This window comes from Myripristis murdjan, chromosome 13 (assembly GCF_902150065.1).
Source record: "Myripristis murdjan chromosome 13, fMyrMur1.1, whole genome shotgun sequence".
In the NCBI taxonomy this organism is placed as follows: Eukaryota; Metazoa; Chordata; class Actinopteri; order Holocentriformes; family Holocentridae; genus Myripristis; species Myripristis murdjan.
The window spans coordinates 12,422,508-12,436,583 of NC_043992.1; the positions used below are offsets into that span (position 1 = coordinate 12,422,508).

General features: G+C 45.4%; 1 protein-coding gene across 1 annotated transcript in view; it reads left to right on the plus strand.

Moving 5' to 3' along the window:
- The window catches only part of LOC115370019 (alpha-2-macroglobulin-P-like), a 53,272-nt gene that overhangs the window by 18,056 nt on the left and 21,140 nt on the right, over positions 1-14,076 (plus strand). Inside the window, exons 21-23 of the mRNA XM_030066797.1 lie at positions 91-212; positions 375-426; positions 732-815. Of these exons, the coding sequence (XP_029922657.1) occupies positions 91-212; positions 375-426; positions 732-815 (258 nt within the window). The remainder of the gene's footprint in view (positions 1-90; positions 213-374; positions 427-731; positions 816-14,076) is intronic.

The following is a 14,076-nucleotide window of genomic DNA, read 5'->3' on the forward strand; positions in this document are numbered from 1 at the left end:
TTGACTTTGTTAGATTCTCCAGAATCTTTCAATTAAATATCAGATGCAGAGAGACTTTATATTTTCTGTCTATGTCAATCTTTCTTTTAGGGGCTGTGAATGTGTCTGTGAGTGCAGAAGCTGTGACATCTGATGTTTCATGTAACAATGAGATTGTGACCGTACCAGAGAGAGGTCGCATCGATGTGGTCACACGCTCTCTCATAGTAAAGGTAGGTGCCTTGAAATCAAGATGACAAATAAAACTCTTCAGTTCAGTGTTCCTGCAATATTAGTCTTTGTTGCATTTGAGAGAGGTGAAACTAAATTTGACTTACAGCCTTGACTTGACAGATATGGCCACTGAAATTATTTTCCGTCTCCTTTCTTTTCAGCCTGAGGGAACTGAGGTCACAAAGGCCTACAACTGGTTGCTTTGTCCAAACGGTCAGTATGGTTTAGACCATGCATCAAATGCAACACTGGTGGATTGTAATGTAGCCATTCACTGCTCCTCACATGTAACTTCATTTCATTTACCAAACAGAAGAAAGAACCCTTTGGTTCTCAAAGGAGTTCGCTATAAAACTGTTTTGTGGCCAGCAAAATTTGGATGGCAATGAATCAGAGATCAGCTTCATTGAAATAACATGGTTGATGCAGTACTAACCTGTTCTTGTCTTAACTCTCTGAGATTTTATATTCCTGTTCTCATGCTCATATTGTTTTTTCCTTTTGCCCTCTTCAACTAGGAGAGACTTTGACAGCAGAAAAGGATTTAGTCCTGCCTGAGAACATCATTCCTGAATCTGCACATGGTTCACTGTCAGTCTTGGGTAAAGCGATTTAACTTAACTAGGGTTTGGTTAATTATTAGGGCCCGAGCACTGGAACAGTGCGAAGCCCTATTGTTATTGTAATGTTTTTTCTTTTTAGGGCCCGAGCGCTGGAACAGCGCGAAGCCCTATTGTTATTGCTTCGTTTTTTTCTTATTATTATTATCTCGTGTCATTAGGCCTTAATTTGCCCCCCTAAACATGCTCAAAAACTCACCAAATTCAGCACGCAGGCCAGGACTGGTGAAAAATTGGATAAAATGGACAAACGGACCCCCTAAGTGCAAAAATGGGCTCGGTAGCGCCACCTAGGCACACAAAGGCAGCCGCTGTGGCCCACAGGAATGTGATAGAAAGACCAAACCACTGCCGAAATGTAGGTCTCATCAAGCCCTACAATTCACGCGCTGACACCCCCCCTCTAAAACCAACAGGAAGTCCGCAATTTGCGTTGGAATGTTCACGTTCTTGCCCAAAGTTCCGCGTTGAACAAAATCTATCTCCTCCCAGGGCGTAAATGTCAGCGGCTTGAAAACTTAATAGATGACAGAGGACACAGTGCTGAACAAAAGTTGCTAAAAACTCCGTCATTACTCGATTCATTTGGATTTTATAAGCCCTCAAAGTCGGAGTGGCCAGAGCCAAAACCTCATTTTTTCCCATGGAGTTTGGTGTGACAAGGCTGACACTTGGCACTAATTAGGCCCCTGCAGTCTAAAGTAAAAGTCTGACGGCTTTGAAAACTATGCAGATGGAAAGAGGACAAAAATTCCTACAAAAATATGTAGTTTTGATGTGGATTGGACCAAGTTTGTGGGAGCTATGAAGAGTTTTCAAACATTTTTGACTCTGGTGTGCTCTGCTCTGCACTCTGCCTGGACATGTGACTCACTCTAGCTGCCTCAGGAATGCGCAATACACACCCATTGTAAGAGCTCAGAGGGAGCAGAAAACACTCTCAAACTAAAACTGCCATAACTCAAAAACAGTAAAAGATAGCAAAATCATGTAAATGGGAGATTTATAGATCCAAGTCTCGTGCCTCGTTTAAACTTTTAATCAAGTCTGTCACTTAAACGGTGACCGAGCTGTGACACCTCAAAAAGGGGTGGGTTTTCTGGATTTCTCCATTAGATTGAATGAGGATTTCTCTCTGCCTGCATTTTGGTCAGACTCAGCTGCCAGTACTCATGTCACACACACGCGCACGCGCACGCGCGCATTCGCGCGCACACACGCACACGCATGTTTTTTTCCACAGCGTTTAAAAGGCCCCTGCGTCTGTGTGCGCCCCACCCACTTCTTCTCACAGTCCTCCGAGGTAAGACCTGTTTTCATCTCTGTTAGCTTAACGTTAGCCTATTGTGTTTAGTCTGTGGTAATATGAGGATATGGTTGATGATAACGCAGGTAAAACACGAAATTAAAATGTTATATTTCAGAGAGTGGTTATGTACTTTGCATTGTGCTGTTTGCTGGCTTATGGTGAGTTTTGATGGAGGGGCAGCCTAGCTTCACATGTAAACCTAACCTGTGTTTGATAATCTCAACTCCTAAGATACAAGTGGTTGACTTGTAACATTTATTATGAAGGATTACCGTCGGCGTGAGATGAATTTTAAAGTTTATTGAAGGCATTTGGTCATTAGATTAGCGCGCTAAGCTAGCGCTAGCTAGTGCGCTAAGCTAGCCGTTCCTCCGGTAGGCCTGAGGCCTGTTGTTATAGTGCTTGTTTGCTGGTTTTTGATGGAGGAGCAGCCTAGCTTTACATGCAAAGCTAACCTGTGTTTGATAATCTCAACTCTTAAGATACAAGTGGTTGACTTGAAACGTTTATTATGAAGCATTACCGTCGACGTGAGATGAATTTTAAAGTTTATTTATGACATTTGGTCGATTAGATTAGCGCGCTAAGCTAGCGCTAGCTAGCCGTTCCTCCGGTAGGCCCGAGGCCTGTTGTATCGTCTTTATGCTGTTTGCTGGTTTTTGGTGGAGGGGCAGCCTAGCTTTACATGCAAAGCTAACCTGTGTTTGATAATCTCAACTCTTAAGATACAAGTGGTTGACTTGTAACATTTATTATGAAGCATAACCTTCGACGTGAGATGAATTTTAAAGTTTATTGATGGCATTTGGTTAATTAGATTAGCGCGCTAAGCTAGCGCTAGCTAGCGGGCTAGCTAGCTATAGTCACAGCTTTGCTAATGTGTGGTTCAACCAGATTTTGAGGTGAAAACTTTCTCTTGCTGTGAGAAAAACGAAAATTATTGGACTTGATGATGAAAACTGGCATGTGTGTGTTTTTTGTAATTTGCTATCAGGTTTTATTTACATGGAACTAAGCTCATGATGTATGTCGCTGAGTGTGTGGCTTGTGTGTGTATTCAAAGAGCAGGTGTTGTTGTGTCACAGGCAAAGCTGTACTAGTGTTTGGTTTGAGAGGAAAACCTATTTTTGATGTGTGAAAAAGGAATATTATTGGACTTGATGACAAGTAGTTGCAGCTGTGTGTATTTTTTTGTAGTTTGATATCAGGTTTTATTTGCATGGAACTGAGCTTATGATGTATCTACTTTGAGTGTGTGTGGCTTCTGTGTGTATGTGTGCTAGTGGTTGGTTTTATATGATTGTAAGAGAAAAGATTTTCCTTGTGTGAAAAAGGGAAAATATTTGATTTAACATTGATAATTAATTGTAATAGTTGCATTTTTTTTCCCCGTGCGGGCGTGTGTGTCGTTTCCTGTGTGCAGAAACCATAGTTTGTGATGTATTTAGTTGGGTGTCTCTGTGTCCACCAGTATGGCTAAGCTGTTACATGTTGTGTCAGCCACTTTCTGTGTAATGAGGAAGCAAATAATGTAATAAGGATGCCATTTTGCTGGTTAATCATGATTTTGAGAGGAAAAGGTTTTTCTTTGTTAAGATGTGTCTCTGTTTTGAGCAGCACAGTTGTGGTGTTGGCCATTTTCTTTCTATTACTTGAACACAATAATATGGATGCTAGTTTGTGTCTGAACCATGTTGTAGAGAGAAAGACTTGATTTAAAATTAAAGCCTAAAAATGAGCTATAGTTAAGTGTGTTCAGAATGTTTTGAGTAAGGTTCTTCACTTAAACATGTTTTTTTTTTCTATTAGACAATGTTTATAAATCAAGCAATATGTATCATTTAATTTACAGATTCATATCTGTTGGCTGTGAGATCTGGTGTTCTCCTGCTTTGGCTTCTGTCAAGAGCGAGTGACCTGCGGTTTACCAGCGAGCTTCCTGCACCTACATCTGTGATCCTCTGATCCAGACCAAATTTACACAGATACATTTATTCCACTTAAAAAACACATTAGTAATTGTTAATCCACACACATATTTTTACTCCTTGTACACACAAGCACACACACACACACACACACACACACACACACACACACAGACAATTTGTTGGTTTCCCACTGCCAAGGTAAGTTGAAACATTTGTGTATTTGAAGGCTGACCTTCTCTGGGAAAGCATTGTTTGTGTATGATTGGCCCAGATTCACTTGAATTTTTAACGTTTCTTTGGGAACTTTGAAAAAACTTGTTTTGTTTTTCATTCTTAGATGCCCCGTGCCAAGTCCCACCGGCGTGCCCAGGCCCAGAAGCGGAGGATGGCGCAGCCGCAGCCGTGGACCCCCCAGCCGCCTGTCCCCGAGTTCGTTGCTCGTAAGTATCAAACTGTTTGTTTTTTTTTAATGTTTAACTGACGCAGTTTAAATGTAATGAAAAGATGTATGAATTTTATGTCATCATCCTTAACTTTGTTGTCAACCACACAGGGCGCGGTACCGGTTACCGCCATCGTGTGCGGAGATGGCCGACTTCGGAGCTGACCCAGCGGAGCTTCAAGTTGGTCACTCCAGCTCAGCAGCCGGACCAGAAGGTATTAGTCTTCCCTTTTCAGAAACACAGTGCTGGTTGTAAGAAGTCACAGTTGGTGTCTGTGTTCTAAAGCCGTGTCTCTGTCGTTGCAGATGGTGTTCGTCGTGGGAGCCTCCCACCTGCGGCCCATGGTGGATGGGATCGTCGCCATGCCAGAGGGACCTGTCTCCTTTGCTTTTCTCTCTGTTCCAGGTGCGCATGCAGCAGAGCTGAGGACGGAGGTGTCGCACGCCGCTCTCCCGTGGACCCCGGACGTGGTCTGCGTGATGGCCCCCAGCAACAACCTCACGGCCAGCAGGACCATCGGAGAGGCGTCGCTGGACTTCGGTGCTCTCCTGGCTACAGTCTGCAGCCGCTGGGCGAAGGTGTGTTTAATTTGCAGTTGCTGCTGGCAGTAATTGTTTTGTCCTGTGCTGTCACAGCTAGAGGCTGTGTAAGCGTGTGTTTTCTCGTGTGCTTATTTTAGAAACATAAATGTGATTCTAAATGTTTTTTGTGTGTGCGTGTGTGTAGGTGTTTGTGCTGGATTTCCCCCCACGCCTGAACATCGAGCCTGGCTTGCAGGAGCTGTTCCGCCAGGAGTTCCGCCGTGTCGCAGCACGCATGGGTAGGTCTTAGTTTTGGTCATCTGCACGATTATATCAAATTTCCCCCCTGGGGACAAATAAAGTATGATTGATTGATTGATTGATTGATTGATAACCGATGTATCGTGAAATTAACCTCATATGTTTTACATGAGTTTAATTATTACAGGAATGTATGATGTTTCTCACTTTTGTGGCAGGTCTCCCGTACGTGTCTGTGGCAGAGCACCTCCCTCTGGATCGTTTGGAGCTGTGGAGCCGTGACAGTGTAAGTACAGCATACTTTGTTGTCATGACATGACATATGGAGGAGTTGAAGGTTGCCATTTTCGATACACAAGTTGACTGCAATGTGTTCTGCGTTTGACTGTTTTCCAGGTGCACCTCAGCGACAGCGATGGAACGCCGATCCTGGTCCAGGTCCTGTGGGACGCCGCTGTCCGCCAGCTGGCTCCTCCTCCTCCTCCTCCGCCTTTGGTGCCCCCCCGGACTTCGCCTCGTGCCAGGGTCTCCCCCGTGCTGGTCGTGACAGGACACCACCCCGCGCCCCGTCACCGCGACCCACTGGAGTGGACCGTGGTCGGACAGGAGGGCAAGGTAATGTGTTTCTCTGAGTCATTTTCTGGCATTTGTGCATCTTTTCTGGTTTTATCTATTAATTTTTTTTATTTAAAAAAAAAGTGACTCATTTTTTTTGTGTTGTTTTTTTAAGGCTCGAGCATCTCCGGTGCAAGAGTCTGTCATCCCGTCCAACCCCGTTTGGTTCAGCGGCGACATGTTGGAGGCCATGGAGACGGTTTCTCCTTCTTCAGACGACGACGACGACACTGCCCTTCTGCCAGCTAGCCAGGTAAACTGCCTGAAAATTATATCAATGAAGCACCCTCACCTGCCGATGACATTATTGTTTTCTCTGAGCTACTTAATGATCAGTCTTGTTCTTCAGATAACTAATGATTCCCTGTGTGAGTGTGTGTGAATTGTTGATGTGAGTTTTTCCGAGTGCGTGCTCTGTCTTATATTGAGCCAGGTCATCCTGGTGCTGGTGGTTATGTGGCTCAGGTCCCAGGCTGCTCCACTACATCTGGCTCCCCTCGGCATCCTGATTCCTCATCTGCCAACTGTTTTTACATTTTTTTCTTTCATGTTAAACATGTAGATCTTTTGTTGTTTTTGTTTTCTGTCCTTACAACATACATTGCATGTCTGTCCGTCCTGGATAAAATTTAATTGAAGACGGCATTTAACAAGGTTTACTTTCCTTCTTTTAGACTTCCCGTGTGAGGCGTTCACCAAGAGGTGTTGCCACAAGGCGCAGAGGAGGAAAGCGGCAGGTTGGTATTATGTTTAGTATGTGAACTATGTGGATTTTTTTTTCATATATTTTGATACCACGTGTAGAAACCAAATGAATGATTGCATTATTGAAATGAGTCTTGTCACCCCCTTCCAATTTTAGGTGCTGGCAACACCTTCACCTGCCCGTGTCACCGTGTCCGCCTCCGGGCCCAGACCAGCAGTGCAGCAGGTTTGTCATTGTTTAAATATAATATGTGAGTTATCATTTTGAGAGGTAGCAGGGAAATGGTTCTCCTGTTTTCTTATGTAATAAAACGTTGTTGTTCATTTTTGTGTCAGGTGGAGGCGACAGCCCAGGAGTCTGCCAGCGCGGTGCCGGGGGTGGTCGTCGGTCGGGAGGAGGTCGCCGCAGCAGGCCCTGCCGTCCTGGAGGAGCGACAGAAGATCAGCAAAGCTAAGGCTGTTTTTGTTCCTTCTGTTTGTGTTCGTGATGTTCAGTTTGAGTCTAACGCTAATGCTGTGGTAACAGAGGCTAGCAGAGATAGCAGCAGGATTAGGCTAGCAAAAGTTGTGCGCGGATCGTTTCATCAGGGCGATGCGCGATTTGTGTATGGAGGAGTCCAGTGTATGGCTATAGCTTTGGTCAGCTTAGCCAAACACACAGTGAGGAGCGCGTTCTTGTGGGACAGGCTGGATCTGGATCGCGCGTTGGTTGAAGGTGATGAGTTGTACACCAGTTTGCGTGACCTCAACATCTTCAGCCATGTGTCTAATCTGCTGTCTGTGCCAGATTTGCCACAACAGTTGGAATTAGACGGAGACATGTTTAGGTTCAGTTTTGGTGACACGGTGTTAGGCGAAGTAGGCGTAACCGAAGGTGAATACATCGATTTCGGTGTGTTCATCAGCTTGCGTAATGGACTGGAGAGAATCTTCAGTCAATACAGCACATGTCTTTTGACACTGTGTGGAAACACCACTGCCATCGTGCGTGAGGATGGACGGTTCGCTGTGGTCGACAGTCACTCACGCAGTAACACTGGCTTGTTACACCACAATGGTACAAGCGTGGTTCTGCATTTTGCCTGTCTCGACGACCTGCACCACTACATCTGTCATTTGGCTGACATTCTCCGTTCAAGGGAGAAGCTCTTTGAGCTGTGTGGTGTCACGGTCAGCACGGGTGCAAGTCCAACACGGTCTGGTGTGTCTGTGGAGAGTCTCATCACTGGGATGAGCGCTGCTCCAGCACCAGAGTCTAGTGTGGTCACTGAGGCTGGGAGAAAAAGTGAGGTGTCTGCAGGCAGTTGTGTGTCTGAGTGTGGTGTCAGCATTGCCGCAAGTCCGGCACTGTCTGGCATTTCTGTGTTGTCTTTCTCCAACAAGGTGAGCAGCGGTTCAGTGGCAGAACCAACAGTGACCGATGGCAGAAAGCGTGTCATTTCTTCCGACACTTGTATGTCGAAGAAATTCAAGAGCTTCGATGCTAGTGAGGTCAATTTTGACGTAGAGTTTGTTAACGAGGTGAGAAGCGAAGAGCTGTTCTTCCATCCCCTCGGTGTAGATGTTTGCTGTGCTTTGTGTAGTAAGTTTAACGTTGACTGTATGAAGGTTGGTAGTCCGGTATCCACAGAGGTGGGGTTGTTAGGTGTTCCATGTAGCAAAGATAGGATTGTGGCTGATGGTAACTGCTTCTTCAGAGCCATCTCTCAGGCTGTGAGTGGCTCACAGAAGCACCATCGCAGGATTAGGTTAGCTGTGTGTAAAGAGTTACAGAGGAATGCAGACAGATATCAGAGTCTTTTGAGGAGTGAGTACTCCTCTGTGTTAGAGTACATTGAGCAGTCCAGGATGACACGTGTCGGCAGTTGGGCCACAGAGGTGGAGATTCAGGCGACAGCGGATTGGTTAGGTGTTAGTGTGTTTACGTTCCATGATGGACGTTGGTTAAGGTATAGCTGTAGTGGTCAGCCTTTGTCGACAGAGTGTATTTACATAGAGAATATAATGGGACGGCATTTTGAGAATGTGGTTTGTGTGTGTAAGCCTGGACTGCAGAGTTGTTACAGGTATTGTAAAGTTAGTGAAGTGTCGGGTTACAGCATTAGGTCTAGAATGATGGATGTTACAGATACTGACAACACAGCACTTGAGTGTAGTAGTGATGTAGTATGTTCTGTTCAAGGGATAGAGGATAGTGACAAGGTTGTGGAGGCTGCTAGTGAGGTAGTGTCAGGTAGAAAGTCTCTGTCCAAGTATCTGAGGCGGAAACAGACGACGCAGGACAAGTTGAATATGTCACTTAGGGAGAAACAAAAGTTAAGGATTAGGAAGATATATAAGGAAAATGTGGTGTTCAGGGAGAAGGCTAAGTTGTTGAGTGTAGAAAAGTATTGTAAGAATTTGCCCCACAGAGAGAGGGTTAAACAGATGAGTATTAGTAAATATAGAGAAAGCATTGAGCATAGGGAGAGAGTTCAGGCCAAGAGTGTGGGCAAATATAGGGACAGTATTGAGCATAGGGAGAGAGTAAAGGCCAGGAGTTTGGGCAAATATAGGGACAGTATTGAGCACAGGGAGAAAGTTATAGAAAGGAGTAAGAGTAGGATTAAGAGTAAGTATCATGATAGTTTACAGTATAAGCAGAAAGTTATTTCTGGTGTCAGGTTAAACAGGAAGCAGAAGGTGGAGAAGTCAGAAGATTTTAGCTTTGTTATGGATCAGTTTTTGGCAAAGGTCAGAGATGGACCAGATTTTGTATGCTGTGTTTGTCATAGGTTGTTTTTTAGATATCAAGTAGTGAGTTGTGCAAGGGAAGCTTACAGGCGAAGTTCAGCGACAGCTGCTATTGCAGATAGGTGTATAGGCGAGCATTATTTGCATATCTGTAATGAGGAGTGTGTTGTGCCGTGTTCATTGGTGTCATCGCGTGGTCAGCTGTGGATTTGTTTCACGTGTCATGGTAAGCTTAGCACAGGTGAGATGCCGGCTGAATGCTGGGTTAACAACTTGGAGCTGGATCCCATTCCATCTGAACTGGGATGTCTGAATAGTTTAGAGCAGCATTTGATAGCTTTGCATATTCCGTTTATGAAAATGTTGGCACTGCCTAAAGGGGGGCAGAATGGAGTACATGGACCAGTGACATGTGTTCCAGCCGACATTGTTCAGACGACGAATGTGTTGCCGCGATCAAGTATGGAAGGGTCTCTGCTTCAGGTTAAGCTGAAGCGGAAACTCACGTATAAAGGCTATTACGAGTACCAGTTTGTTGATACATTGCGTGTAAGACAGGCGCTAGAATATTTGAAGAGGACAAATGTGCATTATAGGGATATAGACTTTAATGAGGAGTGGATTAATGAGTTTGTTAGGCAGGAAGATAGGGAGAAGGAAGAGGCCGAGTCAGGCAGTGAGGATGAGGCAGTTGAGGTTAGGTCAGGTCAGGACAGAGGTCAGGGTGAAATTGGTGATGTACAGGAATCAGCAGACATAGGACAGGATGAACTGTTACATGACAGACAACAGCACTGCATGTTTCAGGACACTTGTCTTATGCCTGTTGATATTGGTCAGGAAGCTTTAGATCAGTATTTTAAGGATATTTTGAACATTGCGCCTGCAGAAGGGAATAGTCCGGTAAGAATGCTTTCTGACCACACGAATGAGGCAAAGTGTTTCCCTGTGTTGTTCCCTGCGGGTGATAAGACCTTCCATGACGGACGGTCTCATCACTTGACGTTGTCGCGTTATCTTAATAACCGGATTATGCATGCCGACGGTCGTTTTGCGCGGAACGTCGAGTACATATTTTTTGCGCAGTACATGTCAGAGTTGGACAGGGTTGTGTCCAGTGTTTCCATCGCTTTGCGTAAGGGCAAAGGAGGTCAGAGGCCTCAACGCATTACTGAGGACATGTTAACGGATGCGGACGCCTTGAAGCAGTTGTTGGCGTGTGATGACGGGTTTAGGTTTCTTAAACCCATTAGAGGAACTCCGGCCTTTTGGCAGTCTGTCCAGAAGGACGTGATGGCTTGCGTGCGTCAATTGGGTATTCCGACGTGGTTTTGTTCGTTTTCGTCTGCGGATATGCGCTGGCAGAATCTCCTGACCAGCATCCTGAAACAGGAAGGCAGATCGCAGACGGTAGAGGATTTGGAGTGGGCTGACAGGTGCGAGTTGCTGCGTCGTAATCCGGTCACCGCGGCGAGGATGTTTGACTACAGGTGGCATTGTTTTCTGAAAGAGGTTCTCATGTCTCCCTGTCAACCAATCGGCAAAATAATCGATTACTTTTATAGGGTAGAATATCAACAAAGAGGCTCACCACATGTACACTGTTTGTTTTGGATCGAGGGTGCTCCCCAAATTGATAGAAACACAGATGAGGAGGTGGTAAAATTTATTGACCGTTACGTTACATGTGAGCTACCCTCAGATGATGACACACTATTGGACACGGTGTCATCTGTTCAAACACATTCCAAACGACATTCAAAGTCGTGTAGAAAACACAAAACGACATGTCGTTTCAATTTCCCAAAACCTGTTTCTGCGCGGACATTCATTTGTAGAATATTAGAATGCAAGTGCGATAAGAAAAAGACAGCGGAGACCGAACCTGGTTCAGAAAACAGGCCAGTCTGTAAGTGTTTTGAGGATAGAGATAAGATGCCAGAAAACGTTGCGCAGGCTATTCTAACAGCTGTTAAGCTGGCTGTGGACAGTGATGTGCCTCCTGTCAGTGTAGAGGACTTGTTTTGTGCTTTAGGAATAAATCAGGAAATCTTCGAGTTGGCTTATAGGCGTTTAGAGAAGAGGCATAAGGTTGTGTATAGGAGAGGGGTGAACGAGGTTTGGGTCAATCAGTATAGTAAGCAGTTGTTGAAGTGCTGGAACGCTAACATGGACATTAGCTTTGTCACCGACGCCTACGCAGTAGTAATATACATACTATCGTATATTACGAAAGCAGAGAGAGAAATTGGCCTATTATTGACTAATGCCCAAAAAGAAGCCAAAACACAAGGGAATCTCTCTGCTAAAGAAGCCCTGCGGAAGCTGGGCAGTGTATATTTACACAACAGAGATGTTTGTGCGCAGGAGGCGGTGTACAGGCTAACGAACATGCACCTTAGGGAGTGTTCCAGGAAGGTTGTGTTTGTGCCGACAGGGAGCAAGATAGTTAGGATGAGTTTGCCCCTTAGTGTTTTGAGGCAGAAGGCGGCCTCCCGTGATCTTGGGGAGGATGAGATGTGGATGACAGGCATAGTGGATAGGTATAAGAATAGGCCTAACAGCGATGTGTTTGCAAACATGTGTATGGCCACCTTTGCATCTGAGTATCGTGTTCTCAGCAAAAATGAAAAGTCTAAGGACAGAATTCAATTGAACAATGATTTGGGATTCATTCTGAGGAGAACACGCACTCAGTTTGCAGTGGTGCGGTACATGCGTTTCAGTTTGGATAGACAGGAAGAGGCACATTTTCAGAGCCTGCTGCAGTTGTTTCTTCCTTATAGAACTGACTCAGACCTCAAACCTGCAGGCTTTGAGCTGTTTGAGCAGTTCTATAACGATGGCCAGGTGACGTTTAGCGACGGGTCTGTGCATTCGGTTCGCGATGTCGTCGGCGAGAATAGGGCCAGGTTTGAGGTCAATTGTCCTCACCTTGAGTTAGCTCAGGAGATAGCTGCGCAGAACAACGGGGTAGATGAAGATGTTTGGGGTGAGCTTTGTCCTGAACAGGAAGCGGAACGCCTAGAAGGTTTAGAGGAGCAGAGGCAGCAGCGGGAAGCTGAGATAGCTGAGGAACAGTTAGTTGAAGCAATGGAGAATGTTCCAGATTTGATTGTTGGTGGCAGACAGGTAGCGCAGGTAGAGAGAAACAGGTCCACGTTGTCTAGAAGTGACGGTTTGGCGCTTATTAGGTCTCTGAATGAGACACAGCTGGCTGTTTTTTATAAAGTGAGACAGTGGTGTTTGCAGAAGGTGATGGGTAAAAACCCAGAGCCTCTGCGTGTATTTGTCACAGGTGGCGCAGGAACGGGGAAAAGTCATTTGATTAGGGCTATTGAGTATGAGGCAGGGAGGCTGCTGTCAACACTTTGTGATCAACCAGACGATATCTGTGTTTTGTTAACTGCTCCTACTGGCATAGCTGCATACAATTTGAATGCAGCAACAATTCATCACACATTGAGTATTGGCAAACAGGCTAGTTTACCTTACACTCCTCTGGGTGAAGATAAACTAAACTCTTTGCGAGCTAAATTGAGTCAGGTCCAAATTTTAATCATAGATGAAATCAGTATGGTTGATCACAACGTGTTGGCTTATGTGCATGGTAGGTTGAGGCAGGTGAAGCAGACAGGCGACTTTTCCCCGTTCGGTAATGTTAGTGTGATAGCTGTCGGGGACTTCTATCAGTTGCCTCCTGTTAAAGGGAAGCCTCTGTATAGTAGTCCTGTTGGTGTGGACCTGTGGTGCAATTTCAGCATCGTGGAGCTGAAAAAGATAGTTAGGCAGAAGGATAGTGTTTTTGCTGAGTTGCTTAATAGGCTAAGAGTGCGTTCCAGGGCCACCCCAATGTTAGATAGCGATGTTGAAATGCTGAAGATGCGCGAGACCGGCGAGGTGAGCTCAGCCTTGCATATCTTTGCGACAAATAGGCAAGTAAGTGAGCACAACCTAAATTATCTGTTTGACTGTTGTCCTGATTATGTCACCGTTGAAGCGCAAGACTTCGTAAATAACAGGACAACAGGGAATTTGGAACGGATGCCCGGGCATCACGGCGTTGCGGCGGACACGTCTTTACCGGAGACTCTGTGTTTAGCGAGGAATGCGCGAGTGATGTTGTGTAAGAACGTGGATGTTGCGGACGGCCTGGTCAATGGAGCATGTGGCACAGTTACTCAGTTAGTTTTTGGAGAGGATTCCACGTTTCCTCTCACCGTGTATGTTAGATTTGATGATGAGAATATTGGTTCAGATAGGAGAAAAAAACGTGCACATGCAGCAGTAGAATGCCTGCAGTCTACTGCCATTGATCCAGAGACGGAAAGAGCCACTAAACGCGGCGGTGTGCGTCGTCAGTTTCCTCTGAGGTTAGCGTGGGCTTGCACTGTTCACAAAGTGCAAGGACTCACTGTGGACGAGGCGGTAGTGTCCTTGAAGAGGGTGTTTGCACCGGGGCAGGCATATGTAGCGCTGAGTCGTGTTAGGGCCTTGTCTGGACTGATCATCAGGGATTTTACAGAGAAGGTAATTTACTGCAAGGACGCCATAAAGGAGGCCTTGGATAGCATGCCTCCATTTTTGATTGAACAGCCAAAGCCTTCATTAAATACACACAGTTTCTCTGTGTATTTAATGAACGTTCAAAATTTAAGTCGCCACTTGGTAGATTTGGTGTCTTGCACGCAGCATTTGCAGCTTACCTGTATTGCTGTGACAGAA